The 24086-nt window shown below is 35.6% G+C and overlaps 1 protein-coding gene across 6 annotated transcripts in view; it reads right to left on the minus strand.

Annotated features, from left to right (window-relative positions):
* RYR2 (ryanodine receptor 2) overlaps positions 1 to 24086 on the minus strand; it is a 364829-nt gene that overhangs the window by 219347 nt on the left and 121396 nt on the right. For 3 of the 6 annotated variants that reach the window (XM_021391071.1, XM_021391070.1, XM_021391076.1), the window contains exons 4-8: positions 23201 to 23221; positions 15348 to 15362; positions 6121 to 6195; positions 5318 to 5396; positions 4084 to 4196 (exon numbers count right to left, since the gene is read on the minus strand). In XM_021391071.1, coding sequence (XP_021246746.1) covers positions 4084 to 4196; positions 5318 to 5396; positions 6121 to 6195; positions 15348 to 15362; positions 23201 to 23221 — 303 coding nt within the window. The remainder of the gene's footprint in view (positions 1 to 4083; positions 4197 to 5317; positions 5397 to 6120; positions 6196 to 15347; positions 15363 to 23200; positions 23222 to 24086) is intronic. The other 3 variants (XM_021391077.1, XM_021391074.1, XM_021391073.1) reach the window with 2 other exon arrangements.

Below are 24086 nucleotides of genomic sequence, written 5' to 3' on the forward strand. Positions count from 1 at the left end.
GAATAGTAAAAAGTCACTAGACTTTTACCTACTAAAAGATAAAACTGCAGTATTTCAGAATGTTTCTTTCTTATGTTTAAGTGCAACAGGGAGGTCTTTTTTTTTCTTCCTAGTCATCAAAAAACACGTACGATATATCAAGATGACCCTTTCTAATTTCAAATTTTGGTTAGAAAGCATGGGATGCTCAAAGTTTTCAAGAAAACTTGATGAATTTTCTTAATTAGGTGAATTATTTTTTCCATCCCAGTCTTCAGCCTTAGTGTCTTCTGACCTCTTCTGGAAGAACCCAAAAAAATCTCAGATTAATTTTAAAAAAATAAAACAAAAGAAGAAATAGATGCTATTGTTTTTACTTGGTGAATTTTGACATTTTGAGCACTTGATTATAAGCACTTGGCAGTAGCGTTTTATAAGGCAGAACAGCTTGACAACCTTAATAACGGGGAAGATCTACCAGCCTCCACAATAACATTTCAAATGGTATAAAGACTCCGTGGGAACTGCATTACAATCAGCATAACAGAGCAGCTTCACATTGCCTTTATTCCACGCATTTCAGGTTTGTTTAGGCAGACTCAAATGATTTTTAAAACGTCCTTTTTTCCTATTTTATAACTACAAGTTGGATGGAATTGTGCTCTCACACATAACGTAGCAAAATCCAGCTACTACATACTCCTTGGGGAAAAAAAAGAAATTACTTGAGCAAGTGGGGTTGCTGTGTTACCTAGTCCTGTTGCACCAACAAATGTTTCAGATACTTATGAGAGGGAGCTGTCCAAATTCTCTGATAATAAATAAAAGAATTTAAACTTAGAGCGGAAATAAATGGTATGTCATCACAAGTGAATAAGGAGGGAGTGCCTTTCCATCACGCAGGAACCTGCCCAGTTGTTCACAACAGATGATAGTTATGGGCTCTGTCTTTTGAGTAATTTGTTTCAATTTAGAAGATACTATTTTTGAATGGGAACAATGTCATCACTTAATCCAAGAAAAATATTTAAGATTTCGCTTCAAAGGAAATAAGGCATTAGTTAACAATGTTAAAAAAATCATTTAAGTTAAAGATAAATATTAAAGCCTTTTCATATAATGCACATTTGCATAGCATAGCTGCAGATCAGCATTAGAGTCAGGACACCAACTACATACACACTCCAGAATTTTTGCCTGCTATTGAAACCTCTGCACTGTGAATTCAAAGTTTAATTCTTTTCCCTGCTTTCCCAACTTCTCAGCCTGAATATCACCAACCTCATTGCTACTAATTTTCATTTTTATCATGCATTTTGTATTTGGGTTTCATTTCTAAGGAACTCTTCTTGAATGTTTAAAAGACTAGAACTATTGTTTTTCCATATATTTCATGAATTTGACTGAAATTAAAATTAACTTAATTTCTAAACTTTTCAAAATTGGCAATTTTGAAAGCTATCATGATGTGTAATTAACAATAGGCATAGGCAAAACTCAGTGTAGCATTACATGCTAATATACCTAAGAAAGGGAAACCTACTGGAAATTTTACATCAGTTCCTGGGCCTTCACTACCTCAAGAATTGAAATAGAAGAATTTTGGCTTAAATTTCTTTGATAGCACTGTTGATAGCAAAATATCTCTTTGCTCTATACTGACTGGGCTGATATATTTCTCTTGCTCACTCTGTATTATACAAATTAAAGTACATTCTCGCTACATTTTGAAAAAAGCAGTTGTCATGACCCGTGAATGAACTCTATTCATCTGTTATTATGGCATTCAAGTCTTTGCCCCAAGATTGTCTTCTTGCTTGTTTCACTTCAGAGATAGCAAATTGCTTGGAAACAGAGAGGAATATTGCAATATAAAACTGTGATATTACAACTGCATTCCTTACAACACTATGACATAGAAGGTTTGATATAAGACTTACCTTTTCCTGAGCTTTTAACTGTAAGTACACAATGTATCTAAACCTAACCCTCAGAAACCTGACAAACTTCAGTCTCTGTCAAGAGATCTATCTGAGGAACTCCTCACCATCAGAAATAAATTTTCCTTAATTGGATCCAATTGAGACTACTTGGTCTCAATGTCAAGTTGGATTTATAAAAACAACCTCATCAGTCCTAGCTGTTGTGAAAGGTATTAGCTGCTACATTCCTTTAAGGGTTACAGAACATAGGAGCTATTAAACTCTACCACACTCCAAATGAAAATACTGTGATTACTTTGTAAAAGACTATTTTTTGGTTCCATACATTACTGTGACATTTCAATTGTACATTGTAGAAAATGAAAACTAGATGTTTATATTTAGTGCCAGTGAGAGTCAATCAGCTTTCTTTACAATTTTGGGAAAGATTAAATGTGACTTTATTTCTGAAGTATGTGCCCAAAATATTGTTACTCATTTTCAGGTGTTCCAATAAAGTTACACTGAAGCAGCAAGATTTTTAGGAAATAGCACTGGAGCAATCTAATGTAGCTGGGGAAAAAAATAAAAACAAACTACAAGGATGGTGTGTGCTCTGGAGGAAACCACGACATGCCATTCAGTCAATATCTTTGAGTTCACAATTTCTTGTGGACTTGAGATCTGCAGACCAGAAGCCCAATGGATTAAGCCTAATAGCTTAAGAGACACCTTTCATGAAAAGTATTCATTAACTGGTAACCGGGTACTTCCGTCTTCGTCATCTTTTCTGTTTACTGCTAATATAATTACAAAGTAGGTAGTAAAAACACATATTTTTAGGATTGTGAAACTTTATAGTTCATCAGTACTTATTTAGTCTGTAAACACACACATTCATAAAAATGTGGGAGTGAATGTAAAAGCAAAACTAATTTTGCTCAGTTCCACCTTCTTACTATTAAATCAAAACTGAATAATTGAAACTGCTGTAATAATTATTCATTAAAATTTAGCTATAAATCTTTTTAAGACTATAATACAGAGCTTAAAATATCAAGAACATAGATTTGTGTAGTTTCTCTCTACAGTGAAAATATAATTTGAGAATGCTGATATTTCGCATGGAAGATGCCGTATTCAAATTAACACCACAGGAGTTGTAAAAATTTACTGTATTGAGGAAATCAGTCCCTGCAGTCAGCACCACGAGCATCAGGTCTCTATGTGTAAACGTACACGTTACAGCCTTGAGAATTAACAGCTACAAGAGACACTCTAACTAATAAGGTGATAAGACTGAGCTGATTTACAAATTAGAGGGTAGAGAGCACAAGTTCAGGCATATCTCTGCATAGAGAAATGACCTGGAGCAAAATTCAACTCCAGAAAGTGAATTCAGTAATTCAAGATATTTGAAAGAAATTCAGTATCTCTCAATAAAAATTTTTCAGGAATTAACTTTCTCATTAATTTTGTCCAGAGTAAGTTGCTTTTCCACTGAATCTAATTACACTTATCCTAAAAATAATTAAAAATAATTTTAAAATATAAATATTTACAAACCTAAGAATACAGAAAAAAAAATTGTCTTGAAATGCCGAAGAGATACTTTGATGAGGAAGAAAGTTATTTAAACCAATGATAAAAGGCAGCTAACTCAAAGTATTAAAATACTTTCTTTATATTTAATAAAGTATTCATTCAAGTAACATTTTAAGTATTTTAATTATGGCATGTCAGTAGTATTATATGCTATACTATTCATAATCCTAAGAACATACAGAACTTTTAAAAACCATTCCAAACATTCCAAAAATTTGGTATTGTGTTTTAATTCATATGACAGTGCTGCGAACTTCAGAACATTAATAGGGACTATTAATACCTCAGTTATGTAACTCAGGAAGATTCCTCTTTATGTTTTCTTCTTTTCTTCATTAGAAAATGTTTCAACGTCTATCCATTATTTAAATGAACACAAATCAAATCACGTACATATCAGTGTCTCACTCTACAGACACTCAGTGCATTTTTTTGCAACATGTTGTCAAATACCAGTTTAAAAACCTTAATCTATACCTTTGTGGAGATTAAAATGTAAATTAAATTTTAGTGTAATAACTTTGTTAACTGTTTTTCTACAGAGAAGACACCATTCAGATATTCTTATGCTACTTACCAAGTACCTTTCAGAAGAGACACTGACTAAAATAAGGTCATCTCCAACACGCACTTTTTCTCCTTCTGATCGCTGCTTAGAAGCAGGATGGATAGTCCACCAGCATGCCTCACCTGTATCATTGTAGAATAACAAGAGAGAAAGAAATTGGGAAGAAAGTCCAAGGGTACTGTCATTACATTTGCAATTACCTCAGTCTTAAATTTTTGACCCAGTTTTCAGCTGGATAAAACAAGTGTCCATGTGTTTTCAATGACTAGCATCATTTCTGCATCATCAACCTGCCAGAAACTCAAGGGTGAAAAATACGACCATGCAGACAGCAAGACCTCTGGAACAGAGATCACAGAGTTGGGCAAGGAGGAGGCTCTCCATGTTTTCTATGCAACCCAGTCCAGGCTACCCTTGCTAAAGAATTTCCCTGTCACTTTCCTGGTGCATCATGTTCTGGGAAAAAGACTGAAAAATATTTCACTGAGAACTACGACAAAGATGTGGGAAAAAAACATCAGTACGGAGAACACCACCACGACACATAAAAAAGCACCTAAAATAATGTTTAAAATAGAATCTACATTCAATTATGCTCTTCCATTTCTACTGACAGTTATTATTTGTAATTCCCTGCAGTATTTTCAAGTATTAAAGTCACAAATTCTCATGATAAACCTTGTTTTCAGATACATTCCTTGCAGGAAAAGTGCACTTCTTAGAAAAAGCTATCTCACTTTGGAATCACTTAATTGTTTTTATTGATATTAATCTTAGCTAGAGCGATGCTTTAAAAAGTGAGCAAACCCTTTAGTTTCTAATTAAGCAGCCAAAATGATGGCAGCAGCAGAAGCTCTATTGCTCTCAAACGTACAAATAAATCCATATCACTGGCGGCTCTTAAACATTAATAGAATCTTTGCTAAAAATAATTCAAGTTCAAAAAAATTTCAGCAGAAGACTCCTACAGCCACAACAACTTGAAAATTTTCCTTTACCTATATTCACTGTAAAAAATTTATACTTACATATCAATACACATGTTTCTATTTCATAAAAAATAAGTTACAAAATATATTAGAAAATGTAAAGATATAGAATGTGTAAAAGACAAAAATATTAACTTCTGCTTCTTTAGCCCTTGAAATATTCTTAATTTTTATGTTGTTTATACATTTTTATAGGTCTCTAATTTTTAGAATGAAGGTATTCCTCATTATATAGTCTTTTAAACTAGTGTTACCTGTGGTGTCCTCTTGCAGTCCTACATCAAAGGCCAGCTTATCCATTGAAGATCGAGATGTTGAGAGGCAGCATAGATACTAACAGAAAAAGAAGCACACATCACCTGTTGTGCCTGCACTAGTGTCTGATAGTATGCTGCAATATAAAAATCTGCTGACACAACAGCAATTCTTAAATTACCCCAGTTAGTTACTATCAAGAACATAAATAAATGCTTGCTAGTCTGTATGGCTCTCAAGGAGACTTGATCAAGCTATATGTTCTAAAATAAACTCTGAGACTTTATCCAGGTTACCTTTCCACTGAGATGGGAATACTAAGAGTGGAAATAGGAGCTGGTTACATCAAAGTTCAGCTCCATAAAGACTCATCCATAGTTAAGCCGTTCTGAAACCATATAATTCTTCAAGGAACTGAAAAGTAAGGCAAAATATGAGCATGAAGGAATTTCCTTTCCCACTCTTATTTCCAACAGGTTGCCAGCTAGCTGCTGATTCAGTCACAGCTTATGCAATCTGTAATATCCGAGTGAAAAGCAATGGGAAAGTATCAATTCAGCATAGACTGATGAGCAGAGAACTCAACAGTATGGAGCAGGACTTCATTTCTGCACTTATGGAGAAATGACTTCATTTTTCCAGGAATCTATCCTTTAAAAACATTTCCACGAACCAAGGGTAAAAAGCCTCTTTGATGTGAACAGTTCTCCCAATATCAATAAATGGCAACGGTCTAGGTACTGTCAAACATAGCTTTCATACAGTAAACAAATCATTGCTGCTATCAAATCCTGTTACATACCATGCCACTGTAGGAATGGCGCAGCAGGATTGCATGCCCATAGAGTAGTGTTCGATGACCACCACCTTGTGCAGACTGAAAAAGAAATAATATACTGGTACATTGGAAAAAAGTCAGGCCTTTTGCAAAATAAACAAATAAAAATAAAATAATTTTTTAAAAAATCAATCTCTGGACAATTTATATTTGCCCTGTCACCAAGAAGGGTATTTCTTGAAAAAAATCCTGCCCAGAGATTAGTTCAAGAATGTAGCTTTTTGAATGTTTTCACCTTAGTTATCATTGCCTCTGAATATAGTGAGTTTTAGTCAGAACATATAAAGCCCTTGGGACAGATCCTAGGTAGAATCTTGAGAAGCATATCTAAAAGCTCTTGACTTCTTCCATTTAGAGTTCCTCAAGTCACTAATGATGGAAAATGCTGTATTTTGTGCCCAGTCTCAAGTCAGGTATAAAATATATTGAAAAAAAAATTTGAATCCTTCTTCCTTGGGCTTAAAGCAGAAAGTCCACAGAGAACTGCAGTTCTGTTGTACTTTGTACTACATTCTACATTGTTATATATTACTAAATCTCTCATTATTTCCTCATTTTTATACAGAGAGATCTTCCAAGGGAGCTTCTTGTCCCTGCTTTACCAGAAAATATTAATTATTTATCAACCACATTTAGGAACAGCATTTTCCAGATTGCTTAGTCTTCAGTGTTTACCTACTATTAGACAGAATTCTTTTTCTGCTAGGCCAGACAACTGCTCAAAGACATCCAAGCTAACTCAAGAGAATTTGGAGACTTCAGAAAATTCAGAAATAATGTTTAAATAAATGTTCCACTTGAGCAGCACAATATAAATCTCTTCTGAAACAAATTACGGTAATAAAAATTATCTCAAGAAACTGTTTCGTTATTTTTTTCCACAATGAATTCTTTATGGATTCTGCTTTATCTACAATCAGTTTAAACACTCAAAAGAACAAATAATCTCATTAAAATACAGCCAACCTTCCAGCTTTTGCTGATGATCAACAAATTTCTTAACCTGAGATGCAGCTGACTGATACCAATCAGGAGTAGAGACTGGCTGACAAGACAGTGATAAGAGTTCAAATGCATATTTACCTGATCACCATACACAACACTGTGCACATCATGCTCTTCAACATCCATAGATAACTATTTCTAAATCTACCTGCAAGGAGTATTCTTTCATATAAGACACCTAATTTAACGTCTTTCATAGAGCATTCATACCCTTTCTTTTATCATAGCAGGCTGACCTTGTGTTTGAATGGAGCATCAGATTAATTACAGAATAAATTGGAAAGAGACATATTATGCAATCTCTATGGCATCTTCAGGTCAGTGCTGAAGACCAATCTCACTGAATGGCTCTGCTGACGACCCACGATTTCCTTTCCTCATTTACTGATGGTCTTTTCTTAACTTTTATCCGTTAACATAATATTTGATGATTTTTGAGCTATTTGGTGAAACATATATATACAGGTTGTGAAAAAGCAAGTAGTTAGAAAAAAGAGAGAGAACTAAAAAGCAGCTGCCAAGAATTTACGGCTTTCATCTTTAATGAGAAGATAGTATCCTGATGGACACAAAGTATGCCTTGACTTCGAACAAACTATAATGCCAGTTAAAATGCAGGGAGACACTTGCAGCAATCTCTCTGGAAGAATGACTGATGTGATTTTTATTAAGAAGGAATATAAGTCAGAGTCTTTGTCATGGACACAGTCCGACAGTAAGACATGAAGATTTAGCTCTGAACTACCATTACTACCGCAGCATTTTCTACAAGGAAGGACAGAGACATTTGATAATGTCAGGACCACAGTGCCAAACAAGAAAGCTGAATGTCTGCTTCATATCACATGGGGAAGTGGAGAAAAATCACTCTGAACATACTGTCTTACCAATATTTCAGATTTATCCAGATGCTTTATCAACAGCAAGCATAGCCATCCAACCAATAAAATCACTAATATGGACAAAAGCCTGAAATATCAGTAACATTTCTGTCAAAATTATTCTATGCTACTAGCCATGAATTTGACATAATACATATAGATTTTGCTGCCAGTTGTGCAAAATCTGAGAGGAACGTAGAAAAATCACAGCTCTCTTAACTTGCCCTTCTTTGGGGCATATCAATCTGTTAACAACTATTTTGCTAAACACTCCATTTCTACACAAACAGAAAAAAGATCCTCTTAAAAAATGTCAGTTAATGGGGAGCTGGCTTTTCTTTAAAGAATATTATTTTAGTCCTCTTGCAAAAAATTATCTAAAAAGATTTTTACCCATTAAAAAATTCAAGGGAGTTTGCTGTTCCCATTTTTTAGCCAGAAAACAAAAAATTGCAAAAAACTTTTCAAGTATCTTCCACTTAAACATTTCTGAGAGGCAACTATAATCAAACCAGATACACGGAGGGAAAAAGGAAAAAAAATGAAACACAGAAAAATTCAGGACAGAATGGAAGAGCAAGCTAGGACTATTAAACTGGTTTCCATTTTGAAGACTACCAGGTTACATACATGTCTGAGTCTTTTCTATTTTAAAGGTTCATTTTGTATCTATTTAATATTCAGCATTTATTTTTATGCCAGAAACTGTGTAGTAAGTAGTTACTGGGCCATAACTGTCTACTGAAAGAGTCCAAAGAATCCATTCCTATCTAGAATGTTATAGAGAACTGAATTTTCTATAACTGTGTAAACTGTAAACTTTTAAATTAAATTTAAGTGAAATGAAACTAAACAAAATAAAATTTAATAATTGGACTTCTATGGCAAAGATGCAACATGCCAGTACAAAGGACATGGTTTAATTTTTTGGTAGTCCTGTGTGAAGCCAAAAGTTCGAACCAATGATCCTTTTTGGCGCCTTTCAACTTGGGATATTCTATGATCCTCTGAAGCACACCACCAAAGTTTAAGCAAATTTCTAGTAGCATTCAAAAAATGAAATTTCAGAAGACACTGAAAATAAGACTTCCTGGAGGCAGATAAATTATATTTAAAACAATATTTTCTTTTACAAGTTCCTTGTAGACTCTTTACACAAAAAGCTTTCAAATATTTCAGACATTCATTCAAATTACTTTCACCTGCAAACACAGATGACTTTCTTTCATGTCTATTAAATACCTCCTAAAATTATCCTGCACAGATTACTACAAGTAAATGTTCCACATTATCTATCATGAGTTTGATTTGCTTTGTGCTTTTAATTCAAAATATTCAGAGTCATTTCTAAGTTGGGCAATACATTCCCCTGAATAAAAGTAGGATGTAGAAAAATATATTTGGGTTCAAGGACTGAATCCATTAAATTTTTACAAGCTATGCCCACTCAGGAATATCAATTATATGAATGCTTTTCTTGGGATTTTATTCACCAATAATTTGAAAATTAGAGCATAATGATTTTGTACTCAGCAGTCATATGTACACGCATTATCATGTGACAAAATGAAACAGGTATTTCAGTGATGTTAATTCTCACAGTTGCAACTGCACCACTATCGTTGCATTGCTACGCATGGGTCCATTCGTGAGAAGCTGCATCAAATTATTCAGTGTACACTAAACAAATGTTTTGGAGCCACTTGTGCTCCTGGCAATCTCACTTGTACTGAGAACTTTTTGTAATTAGTGAATACCTTTGACATCCAAAGAGATCTTTAGTCAAAAGGACATTACCTTTCTTTTCAAGAGAACAGCTTAATTTCTACTAGAGAAAAGATTTATTACATCAGTGAGTATACTACTGCAAACCAATGCTAATGCTTCTTTCTTCACATGTCCATACAATCCCCAAAGGTATAAAAAATGATTTAAAAAAAAGCTAAGAGCTGCAGGGATATACCAGCAAAAGACAAAAATGTGAAAGCATGTTCCTTCAAACAGAAAGTAATTCCAATGCTTTGTGCATGCACAGACAAATCTTTTGCAACACTTACACTATTCAGAACTACAATGCCTGAGAAATGCACTTGCATCAATATGTGATATTTCAGACAATTTTAGTCAACCAAGAAAGCAATTTAAACCATGAGCACTGAACGTGTCATAACAAAATAAGAACTTAAGTACACTCTTTAGAAAATCGAACAAGGTAAAACAGTGAGTTGTTAAGAATTATCTAATTGTTTTTACTGTCTGGAAGACCTCCTTTCATGATGAACCTGTAACAGCAGAATGGAATTAGTGGTATGTGCTGTAGGGAAAACGACATTAAAAAAATCAGATTGTAAGCAACTACAGTTTTGATAGAGTTAACAAAAAAGAAAGAAGTTAAAAAGAATAAAAATCAGTTGAACAATAAACTACAAGACATCAGTAGTAAGCCCTAAAAAATATCCAATCTATATAGTTGACAGCAGTGGTAAATTTCAACCAGTTTCTTTGCCTAGTATTTCCTCTGTGCCCTAGACTTAGCCAAATTAAACATTAGACCAAATGGTCCAGATGAAGCTTAGGGCCATTCAGTATTGCTCTGAATGGGTTTCCAAAAATACTACATAACCATTTCCATGGCACTGAAGTTTTATTACAGCTAAGAGTAGCTGCACAGTAAAGGAAGTAATATGCTTACCATTTTTCTTCACAAGTATCTTCCAAGGCAAATATAGCAGGATAAAGTTAAAAGTCTCAAATATGACGTAAGTGCACAGTAGTAAAACAATGTCTTTTAAAGCATCAGGTATTTACATTTCATTAAAATGGAGCAAGGCTCTGAAACAAAGCTTAAATTAATATTTTGTTTCCAAAGATAATTATGGAACATATTTCTGCATTGAATTTACTCTTGTCACAGATTTAAAATGCTAACAGCAGCTTAAATTGCAACATGTAGTAATGATGCAATGACTTAAAACATATCAACTTAGTATTTTAAATAAAGATATTGCAAATCTACTTTTAAGCATCAGCCTGACAAGTTTGAATGAGGGGAAAAGCTAACTGTTTCTAATGATTATGTTCAACTATTCTAACTAACTAAAAGCAGATGCTGGAGACAACACGTCAAACAGAGGACACCTTACACAGCCATAAAAACACTTACCAGAAAATGTGAAAATGTTATTATCTCCACCAAGGAAGTGTTCTAAGTCTTATGAAGCTATGTGGTATACATCCAACAAACATTTTTACGGCTATAAAAACCTCAGAACGAGGAAAAAAAACCCTCTAAATCTAGGCACTAGATTTAATAGCATAAGTAGAAGCATATAATTAAACTTAGAATATCTCACAATTTCCTGCTTTGAACTCGTATAGGGGTTGGTTGAACACCAACAAGATCATAAAAATACCAAGCAGAAAACTGCAGCCACCACAGATGGAAGTCTCTCAAATTCCATTCTCTGGGTCTCGTGCGGGAGCTGTCACGTTCTCCATGCATGAGCAGTCAATACAATTTGAAATTATGTTTTGATCCATTAGCAAAAGAAATCAAATTGGAAATGAAGGTCTCATTACAAGGATTGGTTTGAAAAAATCATCAACCATGCATTCTGAGTGAAAGTATGCTAGGCCCTGGTGTACATTCTTCCTAACCAGAATCTACCTGTGCCCAGAGATGCAAGACTGTTGACATCAATGCCTTTTATTAAGAGCCAAATAAAACTTTTTTTTAAGTAGGAGACCAATACTAGCATGTGACCTCAACTGGTTCCCTAGAAAGAAAAGCATAATGTGAGGAATATGTACTTTGTTCATATAAAATCACTTAAGATTGATATTTAAGCAAATGAAAGGATGCCATTTAGTAACCTGCAAGATGAAAGAAAAGCACTAAAAGATCTTGAGTTTAGATCTTGAAAGATTTTGAGTCCTCACTCAGGAGAACGAAACTTCCACAATGGCAGAATTAGCAATGAAGTGATAGAACCTGGATAGAGACTGAAAGGAATCAGGAGGAACGGGAAGGAAGGATGTTTCATTTTCTAAAAGCATCCTTGTGTGATTCTAGGCAAAAACCTTTGCATGATGCTCCAACCATTTCTGTAGAGGATACTCAAAATGATGCTTCCACAGGAATGTAAAAATAATTCATTCCATTATTAGAATGCATTTTTTAATCTATTATTGACCAATTTACCTAAAACCAGCAGTGAAGATCCAATCCTACAAGCTGACCAGAATCAGAGACCACCACAGGTAAGTGCCCTATGAGACTCCCCACAGTTATATCAGTGTCTAATGTTTTTCACACTGAATCAGCATAAGAGCTTTGTCCTGACACTAGGCAACAGCTAGCTGGAAAACAGAGAAAGTCTCCTTCATGCAGTGCTACAGGCTTGGGGCAGAGTGGCTGGAGATCTGCATAGAGGAAAAGGATGTGAGGGTGTTGATCAATGCTGCGCTGAACATGAGCTAGCAGTGTGCCACAGCGGCCAAGAAGGCCAACAGCATCCTAACTTGTATCAGTAATAGTACAGCCAGGAGGACCAGGGAAGTGATGATCTCCTTGTACTTGGCACTGCTGAGGCTGCACCTCGAGTACTGTGTTCAGTTCTGGGTCCCTCACTACAAGAAAGACATTGAGGCGCTAGAGCGTGTTCAGAGGACGGCGACGAAGCGGGTGAGGTGTCTGGAGCACAAGCTGAGCTAAAGTGGGATTGTTTAGTCTGTAGAAGAGGAATCTCAAGGGAGACCTTGATGCACTCTACAGCTCCCTGATAGGAGGTTGTGGTGAGGTCTAGACCAAAGAGTCTAGAAAACCCAAAGTGGTGGTGAAATCAGAATGTGTAGGAACAGTCTGAGTCACTATAGATTAGTCAGGCTAAACTAAACAATTCGCACTTGGAACAGCAATGCTAAGAAATAACATCTTCAGCAGCATTGGAGAACTTGAAAATGGTGCAAATATAAAAGACTGCAAACAAAGCTATGGAGTGTGAGCCAAAGAGTTTTCCATGTTCTCCTTGCTTACAGAAATATTTGTTTTCTTCAAAAATATTTGGAGAGAAGATGACAGAATTTCCAAAGTAACAACATCCAGACACAGACGCGGGGAATTCTTCTTCCATAAAAACATAAATGCTAATGAGACCCTTATGTAATTACTGTGTTCTTTGGACTGCCATTTCCAGAGGCTGGCACCAAACCCATAGCATGCAGCTACTTAGAATTTAAAGATGTCAAGTGAATCAATTCACTGACACACAGCATTGTGCTAATGTATTCCTTCACCTCTCTCATCTCAAGTAACAGCAGTGCTGAAGGGCATATTCAACACCATTTAAAGCCTCTTTCCTTGTCTCACTGTAGCCTATATAACATGTTGAAAGGCAATAACAGGAAGTTTAATAAGGCATTATATACATACATTATGCTATACGTGTTGTAGTCTTCACACCTTTTAAATCACTATTTCATTATGCTACATTTATTCAAGGAATTCACTGCAAAACGGTAAGTGCTGCAAAAATTCAGGTATGGAGATAAGTATGGCTGATGGCTCTGCTGGTATCTGCTCTTCAATAAAGATGACCTCTGTGACACACAAACAAAATCAAAAGACACTCCACACTTCTTTTTTGTACAGTTGGCACTTACCTCCTATTTTATAACATGCGAAGCCAAAGAACAGAAAAAGGAGCTACGATAAAATGTAGGTTTTCAAAGTTTACCTTGATTTAAAAGTACAATGTGTAATTATACTTCATATAAATATCACCTGAACAAATTAACAGGCCAATAAAAATCATGGGTATGTCTTACTCAGTTAAGAACACAGATACTTTACTACTTGCATTAAAAAGATTGGAATGATTGGTAATGATGACAAACATTTCTGCCAGCATCATGCTAAATGATCTCAATTTCGATAATATTGACTTGTTGGAAGGCAGATTAATCATTCACATAATTAGAAACACTTCAGATGCACCTTGTGTTTAGCATTTCCAGCACTACATTTATGTTTCCCTTTTCCAACAGTGATGAACTTCACATCAATGAAAAGCCAACACAGCAGTTAAAATAAATCAAAAATAAATAATATTGATAATCTGTTTTGAGCTCTCTTTGTAAAACAAACATTTACATTCTGGCTGAGGTAACGCTTCCATTACAAACTCCTATTTTCAAGCACTTACAGCAATTTAGGAAAAAATTACCCAAGAGAAAATTTATTGATTTCTCCCTTAGTCTAGTGAAGATTTCTCTTCCCACCACCTTCTCCTCTTTCTCTGCAGAGGAGATGGATGAAATTATTTAAAATCTGCCTAGTTATTTTAGAGCTAAAAAGCGGAGGAGGGAGGCATTTTTCACAGGGTAAGGACTGTGGAAAAGCTTTTTCTGTTACTGTATGATACAAGGAATGTGAGTCATCCTTGTCACTTGAGAAGGAAGCTCACAGATAAAGAATAAGACAGACAACCAAGTGGGAAGAAAAGATGGATCAGCAGAGGAGTCATATTAAGAGAACTCCTCTGACGTCATTAAATTCAGAGCCTGAAATAGCACTGCTTATCTAGCCCCAAATTCCTCCCCAGCTCAGAGTGACAATGAAGCAAGCAAGACATCACATATCACAGAAGTGGGGGCTCCTAAGGGATGAAAATCGTAAGCAAATCATTTTAGAAGGCAAAAAGTAAAAAGTGCATAACCGGCATATCTTGGATAAATCCCAGCCAACTATTCCAAATGTCAGTTATTTAGAACGCCTGGAATTTCTCCAAACTCCTTATCTTAGTTAAAAAGGGGGAAAAAAAAAAGTACAAGAAAAAAGAGAGAGAGGAAGCAGAGCTCCTGCTCACTGACCTGAGCCCCAGCAGGCTGCCCACTCACAACAGTAGTCTTGTCACGGAAGAAAGAGCATGCTGCCCCTGCTCTGCAAAATGCTCCAGTGTTTTACAGGGACTTCTGCTGCTTACTCATTGTCTCAAGATTGCTTGTTTACCAGATAGTGTTTCATTCTCACAGAAAGAAAAAGGATGAATTGAGAACGACAGGTGCTGGCCCAGTGCTCTGTCTCCACGACACAGATGCCTGCCTTTGGGCCATCGCGATCTGAATAAGTCATAACCCCAATTCAAGCTAGAATCACTGCAGTTTCTAAATCCATACTTTTACAAAATTCAGTATGTTCTTTTTCAGCAAAGGGAAGTTGGATGCTGATGTGAAAAATAAGAATAATGAATTAAATGAAACTGGGAATTTACAGAAAATACAGTACTAAACGTTTAACTTGCTTACCTTCATCATAAATTTCTGTAGAGCCATGAGAGGGGAAAAAAAGAGAAAATGTGAAATGAATATTTGCTTTTCAGGTGGTTAAAAATGGGATTTGTTTTCTCTAAAATAGTGAGTGGGATACACAGAACTACAAATCACAATTAAAAGGAACATTTATCATTGTAATTAGCATAATTATAGCTTGTGCTAGAAAGCAAAACAGCTGCTCAGAACAAGGCTTCATCTTTCTTTAATGCAAGATTTTTTTTCCTTTAAATAATACACTATATTAAATACTTATGGCTTAAAGATACAACGCAGTGCAGGCAAAATAGATGCCATACCTAATCATCTTTAAATACTGGTCTGCATAATAGTTCAATGCAAGTTATCAAGTCTTGCATTCAAAGAGCAGTGCTGGGAAGCAACACCACCACTGTAACAATATATAATATGCAAATACAGAGAAAGTTAGGAAAATGAAAATATTATTAATATTTCATGCATTTAATAAAAAAAATGAAGTGCCACATGACTGATGTCAGAAAATTACGGAAATGTTGGGGTTAATTTTCATTGAGGTGCTTAAGAGTAAAAGGAGAGGTTACTTGCAGTGATCCCACTTTCTCTGCAAAAGATCTATTGTTACCCTTTGCCCACTGACCTAATTAGTTCATGTTTTGATATCTGAAATTTTGAAGCTAGGGACTGAAGTCCAGCAGTAAATCTCTATCTCACATGAAAAGAGTCTAAGTGAGTAGCCTCCAGAAAACACAGTGTGCTTTCACTTCATACAAGCTCTTAAAACAGTAACATCTGCTCTCAGAGATGCAAAATATGTTCTAGATAAAAATTAAATAAATGGGAAAAAAGAGTACAGTATAAAATAATGATGACAAAGTGGTGTTCTCCTTTGGAAAATCTTCACTAAATCTGGAATTTAGTGTTCAGGCATTTAGAAACAAATTGAGCAAAACTAAAGACTGGACACCTTGTCCACCATCTCTATAAAGTGATTATTTAAAGTATATACATAGATTTGCAGTAAGATCCTTTTGGGATTATTTTCCATCTCGTTTCTTGTCCCAGTACCTTGCTTGCTTTTAATAAGAGGCTCCAGAAGCTCAACAGAAGCCTTTGCTCTGCTGTGTACAGCACTCTAAGTGTATAAATGCATTAAAAGAGAAACCAGCTCATTACATAATTCTAATATAACCTTTCCTTTATTCGTCAATATTGAATTTCACTTCCCATAAAGTTGTCTGTTTGTCAAGAAGAACATATTCATCAAAGACTCAAGCTTTTCTATTTGCTATTCATCGAAGAAATTTTGTCCTGAGAACTGTGCAACCACATCACTTTTCCATGTGACAAGTACATTAAGCAACAGTCCTTCTGTGGAACATCCTGTCTCTCTTTCAGTAATTTAACTGCTTGATTCTAATCTCTTAACTAGCTTCATATTAACATGAATAGTTTACCTCTTTTCTTAATTACTGAAGTAACACAGGAGGATTTTATGCCAGATTTTTTTTGAAAGCCTGAATTAACAATTCATTCTCTTCTGTTAACATATTAAGTGAACTAATGCAAATGAAAGAGAGACAATAGTCATCTCTTAGTCGCTGCCATGTTATGTTCTTTAGAGTTACTCTGGCTCCTTAATAATTTTGAAGATCATTTACACGTTGTTCTTAAAGACAGAATGCACCACACCCTCAAGCTACAAACCATGAGAGAGTGACAGTGAGTGAGGAAACTGCGAACATTTACTTATTTACCTAATGCCAAAAACATCAGGACAAAAAAACTCTCAGCCCGCTAGTATAAGAATGCTTTCTCTTCACAGTAAACACTTACATGCAAGTTATCACAACAGAACTGAAGTGAATGCCTCTATGAAGCTTCAAGATAAACTAGAGAAATTACCTGTCATGAACTGGGCAGTAGCTGCCCAGCTATTGTCAGATGTACAGGACAGAGGGTTCCAGGTACTCCTGTTACATCCTTCTACAAGACAGCTCTCTCATGTTTTAAAATCAAATCCATTCCAGGGTGAAGTGTAACACATACTTTTAAAAACATTAACTTTCTCTTTGGGGGGAGGAAAAAAATAACCCCTAAAACAAAATTACAGGTGTGCAACAGTGTTACACAGGACACTGCTCCAACTCACCTTCTACAGAGAAAAAACTTCCTTTCTGCTCCTCCATAATGCTCTTTATTCCACAGAATGAATGAGCACATTGATCTCTCATATAACATTTGCAACTGAACGTGCTGTCAGTTTTCACACTTGAAAATTAATCAGAAAGAACAGCCTTATGACTTGAAATTTCTTAGTATCATTCCAATATCCAGTACTCTTGAAAGGTTTTTTCACCAAAGACTGATACCAAAATGTTAAAATGATACAGACTAATAGTCACCAAGTACAACAAAGAATTGTGGTACGCTAGTCAACGATAATCAGCTAAAAGTAAAAGATCAAACTGTGATGACCCATTACTTTAGTTATACACAAATCTCAGTCTGTGGAGCAGAACTACTGACAGCAACACTTGGTCATGTTCATGTTTGAAATTTTTGCATTATATAGACCCTTACAAACCATACGGATGTATGCAAAACCCAGCATGACATGCAATAAAAGAAACCTCAGTCTTAAGAATTAATAAGGATGTGATTTATCTGCACTATATGGTTTTCAGCTAGTCAAGGAAGAAAGGCATTTCTTAGATTAATCTGATTTATTAAGCTGTCGTTCTATTTAGGGTCAGAATAAATACAGAATAGAAGCTTCTGATTCTCCGTCTTAACTACAGTTATCAGCTTAAATAACTTGCTAATTCTACACTATCTACAGTGAACTCAAGAATACATTGTAGGCTCTCTACTGAGCACCTAGAAGATAAGGAGCAATGCAATAACTGGACTTCTGATGTCTTTTTGGAGTACAGATAAAAGCCTTTGTGTTGAACTCCATCATTCTGAAATCAATGCAAGTCTGATGACTGAAGTCATTAAAGATAGCATTATACCTCTATAACGATTTGTTAAAGAAATCAGAATGTGCTGTATTACATTAATACGTTTCTCTAACATTAAAATCTTCTCAAAAGTTATCATGAAAGATACAACTACAAACCGAATCCAACTGACAACTGTATAACCCTATTCCAGTAACTCAAGTTTTCAGCTGCACATGCTATTTAATCCTTTGGGCACAAAAGATTGAGTGCTTAGTGTTACAGAAAAACCATACTCGCAGAGGAATGAAATTCTGAGCATTCAGTAGGAGGATTACATCCATGGTTTGCACCATGACTTAGATAAATAATGAGCAAAGCTCCATTGGAGAGAAATAGTTACTTTAAGATGTCTTCAGTACCATTTGAAGTAACTCATTGCACACCCATGATTATTAATCAGTATGATCTTCAATCTTTAGTTACCTAAGAAATTGAATATATTTTTTAAGAATTTTTTGTTCACACTGAGTTCTTTACCTAAAAAGAGATTTATCATGTTTCTGAAGTTGTAAAATACACCATTTCTGCAAAAATATTTTATCTTCCTCAAAGAATTTGTGTTCAAACCTTAAATATGACAGTGTAGATGGAAGTCAACATGGTAAATCATTTATTTGTTCTCATACAGATCTCAAGGAAAAATTGAGAATGGGAGAAGATAGTCCTGTACGATGTTAAAATGAGCAATCATAGCAAATGTAGTGAATATGGAAATACTGTTTAAAAAACTACACCTACTGCTGTATTTTCAATTACAACTGCATTTCCAAACTTAGTATACTCTGTATTTTAGTAGATGCTAATTGCAGTGTAGGTCTAGTTCATACCATGTAGAGAAAGTGATACAAACATTTTTTTAAAACTTTATTCTTTCCACAGCAAAACTGTGTGTAAATCTGACCAAAGTTTCTTTTAATAGGATGGTAGCATTTATAACTACATATTAGGATTCCCTTGGTATTTCTCCCGCAGCTCATTTTACAGATCTGAGAATTTCAAGCTGTGTTCCAGGTATCAATAGTACCACAAATTGAAGCTAAATGTCTACACTTTCAGCTTACATGTTTTCCATATTTTTGAATAGCTTTGTGTAAAAGTATAACATTTCTTTGTAAGCAAATTTCTACAGCAGTAGTACAAAAGAAATAACCTTTATACTAAGAGGTACTGAAAACTAACCTCAGCAGCTTAGTATTAAACATAACATTGCTATTATGCTCTTTTCATATAGTCAGAAAACCCAAGAATGGAGGTGAAATTCATGTCAGAAGTGCTAACCAAAAGTCATCTAAGTAGTCAAATTGTATAATAGCCCCCAAAATCTGTAAATATTTGTATTAACAACACATCCTTAGTGTCCTCAAAAGAAACTTAAATAGCTTATTTGTGAGCAAGTGATTGAGTTCAGATGATGGAAAGAATGATGGATGCCATATGCCTAAAATCTAATCTAAAATCATGAAACCTGGAATGCTATACGCATCAGAAGTCAATGGTTATATATCCAGGTAGAGGTCAATCACAAGTGTTGTTCCCCAGGGGCTTGTCTTGGGACTGGTATTCTTTAGCATCTTTATCAAGATGCCTTATCAAGACATGGGATTGAGTTCACCCTTCAGTAAGTTTGCAGATGACACTAAGCTGATCAGTGCAGCTGACACAATAGAAGGAAGGGACATCAACCAAAGGGACCTGGACAGGCTTTAGGAGTGGGCCCCCAAGAACCTAATGAGATTCAGCATGGCCAAGTGCAGGATGTTGCACATGGGTCAAGGCAACCCCAGATGTGTGCAGACTGGGAAAATAATTGATTAAGAATAGTCCTACAGATATGGACTTGAGCTGTATGAAAGGCTTGACATGAACCAGCAGCGTGTACTTGCAGCTCAGAAGGCCAACAGAATCCTGCGCTGCATCAAAAGAAGGTTGGCCAGCAGGGAGAGGGAGACAACTGTATGTACCGCTCTTCTATGCCCTCATGGTGGCCCACCTGGAGTACTGCCTCCAAACCTAGGCCACCAGCACAGAGATGTGGAGCCATTGGAGCAGGTCCAGAGGACGCCAACAAGATGGTTAGAGAGCACCTCTCCTACAAAGAAAGGCTGAGAGAGCTGCGTTTGTTCACCCCAGAGAAGAGAAGCCTCCAGGGAGAACTCACTGTGGCCCTGCAGCACTTGGAGCTTAAAGACAGAAAGAAGATAATTTTTGCATGGTCTGATAAGGACAAGACAAAGGGGGAATTGTTTTAAACAAAAAGAGAAAAGATTTATATTAGATGTTAAGAAGAAATTTTTATTCAGAGGGTGGCGAGACATTGGAACAGGTTGCTCAGAGAAGCTGTGGATGCTCCATCCTTGGAGGTATTCAAGGCCAGGTTGGATGGGACACCAGGCAGTCTGAGCTGGTAGGTTGCAACCCCGCCCACAGCAGGGGGGTGGAACTGGATATTCCTTAAGGTCTCTTCTGACCCAAGCCATTCTATGGCTCTACGTTTGATTCTGTGCTGAAGCAGACCTATGGTCCTTCCAGACATACCAGGAGAGATACAACAGTTAAAAAACAGAAGTTCAAGGAATATCTCAAGCTCACTTAGTTCTTACCTAAAATAGCTTGAATACTCTCCTTCTTACAATGGAATAAAGGTTTAAGGACAAAATTAAAACAGTGATAGTAACTGAAGCAATGCACAGCTGAACTGGAGTAATTCACTCTAAAAATTTCACCAGCAGACTTTACAGGCTGGAACAGCCCAGAAGTGGATGAGTTAAGCTTAACTGCATGAAACTGCTTGTAGTAAGTTCAGTTACTTATTTGGTCACTAGTTTGGCATGAAGTTTGCTTAACTTATGCTCTGGGATTGGGCTTCAAGGTGTCCACAGGCATACAGGCGTAAGTGAGCAGACCTTGAACATTCTACACTGGAAGATGTCTTACGGAGAGTTGCACGTGTTAAAATGAAGTATTTAACCTCAGCGACCAGAAATCAGCTGTTGTATCATCTGTGCAACAGACAGCATTCTGCTACTGTTTAATAACTTTTCAAATGCATGTTTCAGTTTTGTATGTCCCTTTAATGCATTCTGGATTAATTCAGTATGTACACCTGTAATCTACCAGGGAATCATCTGGAATTAAAGAGAGTGCTAAGGGCTGCCTTAGAGGGCAAATGAGAGCTCACCTGAAGTGAGATAATTTCATATTTGAAGTAAAGCCAGCACTCACTTCAGCCCCATCAGATAGGAGACTGTCTGGATTACTGAATTGATCAACTAAGAAAAGTCTTCATCTCACGCAAGTTGCAAATAAACATTTAGCTCTGCTGTCATGGGAAGCATTTCATTTTAGCATGGTTTAAGAACACATTTCTGCAGAGCAGCTTCTCTCAAGGATAACATTCTGATGTTACTAAATTTTGAAATTAAAAAAAAAAAAGGCAAATCTCACTTGTATTTATTCAGGTAACACTGTATTTTCCAAGAATACACTCTTCAAATACTTCAGTCAAAAAACAAGCTATGTCAGAGTATGAGGCCTGTATATACAGGTACCTGTATACTATTCAACTTCCCTATAACACCGTTTTTCTCTTTACAGAAGAATTGTTCACAGGAATTAATTCTATATCTTCGGGTTCTGTGGGTTAAGTCCTCTCAGTTGTAATTAAAATGCCGGACAAAATGAGAAGATAATCTAACCACCATTATGGCTTAAAAAACATTCCAAGTGACTCTATACTGGTTTTGAAAAATATCTGATTTATAGAACATGTATAATGCCAGCATACTGGTATAATGAACAGAAATTAACTACATTTACTGATTAATAAATACTACAAGCATTTATATATCGTTATATAGGTAATTGGAGATACTTGAATAGAAAGTGAGCTGAAAATCTTAAGCCACCATTTAAAATATGTACTTAGCTACAGGCACGTCAAGCAAGCTATAACTTAATTCACTACTTGCTATAAATGTGTAATTGCCACAGATTAAAATTCTACAAACTCTAGCTGAAATGAAGTAAGACCAGTGCTCTAGCAATGCAAATGCCCATAATCCATAGGATGTCTGAGTGGTTTCTGATCACGTGCAGTGCAAATTAAATACCAAGAAATTACAGAGGCTTTTTATGGTCCAAGCTTTCAGAGAGGCTTTTTTTTTTTTCCCCCGATGTGAACAATTTTATGCACACCTTTATGACCACTAACTCATACATATGCACATGTCACAATTACACTTGAAAGAAACATATGCAAACATATCAGATATTGGGGATTTATACTGGATGTCCACACAAATGTGCATGGAATACACAGACACATTAGGAAAGGTCTTAGCAAAACATCCAGCCAAGAACTGTGCTTTGACTTCATTTATTGTGATCTATGAATGATTTTTTATTCTGGAGCAGCTGTTCTCCATCTGAAATACTTAGTACATATAATAGATGCAGTTAGAAACAGTATCACCCATTATTTATTAGTATTAATTATTGTCATGCATTTTAGGATTATGTTGTCTGTACTGGAAAAGACAAGGTGGGTAACAGAATGGAATAAAAACACTAGACAGCAAGGCTCAAAAACTGAGAGACAATAATCACAAGAGTGCATTGCACAATTCTAAGATCTAATTTAAAGGGAGAGGTCATTGTGCTAGCATGAAATTTGCTACGAAAATTCAGTTATGATCACATCTTATATGGCCTTGTATTTGCCTCTCTTTTTGAGCCAAGCAAGTTGAAGGTTCATGAGCACACAGGGTATAAAAACAGACAGCTTAGACTCAGTGGCAACATGAAACATTTGGGATCAAGTGAATAAAAGACAGAATCACATACCCATTTTTCCACATCAACTAGCTGTAGGAAGAAAAAGCAAGAAATCAGTAAATCTCTTTCTTTAAACACACCATATCAAAGTCTATTTTGAACTCAATGTTTCACTTCCTTGGAAATGTATCTAGCATTAAAGAAAATGCACGAGTAGAAGCTACTCTTCTGGCATCTCCTCTTTAAAAAGTCAGCGCCTCAATTTTTTTCTCTTTATTTTATGGGAAGCACTTAAAATTCTGCTAGTTCAAAGTGTTCATTTAAATATCAGATCTTAGGTAGCAAAGACTGACACTGAATTAGCTGCACATTGTATTCTCTAGCAACCGGTCAAAATTACAGAACACAGTTTCATAAAAAACCACTTCTCCATCTTCTGTTGAGTAAAGCTCTGTCCTAAGTGAATATTTTTGACTTGAAAAGATTTAGTGGTGGCCATTCAAGTTATGTGATTTTAATGAATTCTAGAAGTATGAAACCTGCAATTAGAGGACAAACATCAAGCCTGGACCCAACATACGGAAGCATGAGAAAGAAGAACAGAGAACTGAAACCAAAATGTCATTCATTTTCCTATGGAGAATAACAGAACCATTCTGAAAGCTTAAGATTTTGTGGTAAATGCCTGTTTTCATGCTCATTAAATAAACTGATTTTAAACTACTCTTTCTAAAAAAATATTTGAAACAGCATATAGTCTCAGGAAAGCTGAACAGAATTGGAACAAATTTCAGCTACTAAAAATGTTAGTACAGCATTAAATACTAAAAATTTAGATTTGAAGTAGATTTTTCTCTAGATTTAATACAGAAAACACTGCAGCATATCAAGCCTTCAGTGGTTTTGCTGCAGGTACATAATGACCTTTTGTGAGCATATGTTACATACAACTTTA

This window comes from Numida meleagris, chromosome 3, assembly GCF_002078875.1.
Source record: "Numida meleagris isolate 19003 breed g44 Domestic line chromosome 3, NumMel1.0, whole genome shotgun sequence".
Lineage (NCBI taxonomy): Eukaryota > Metazoa > Chordata > Aves > Galliformes > Numididae > Numida > Numida meleagris.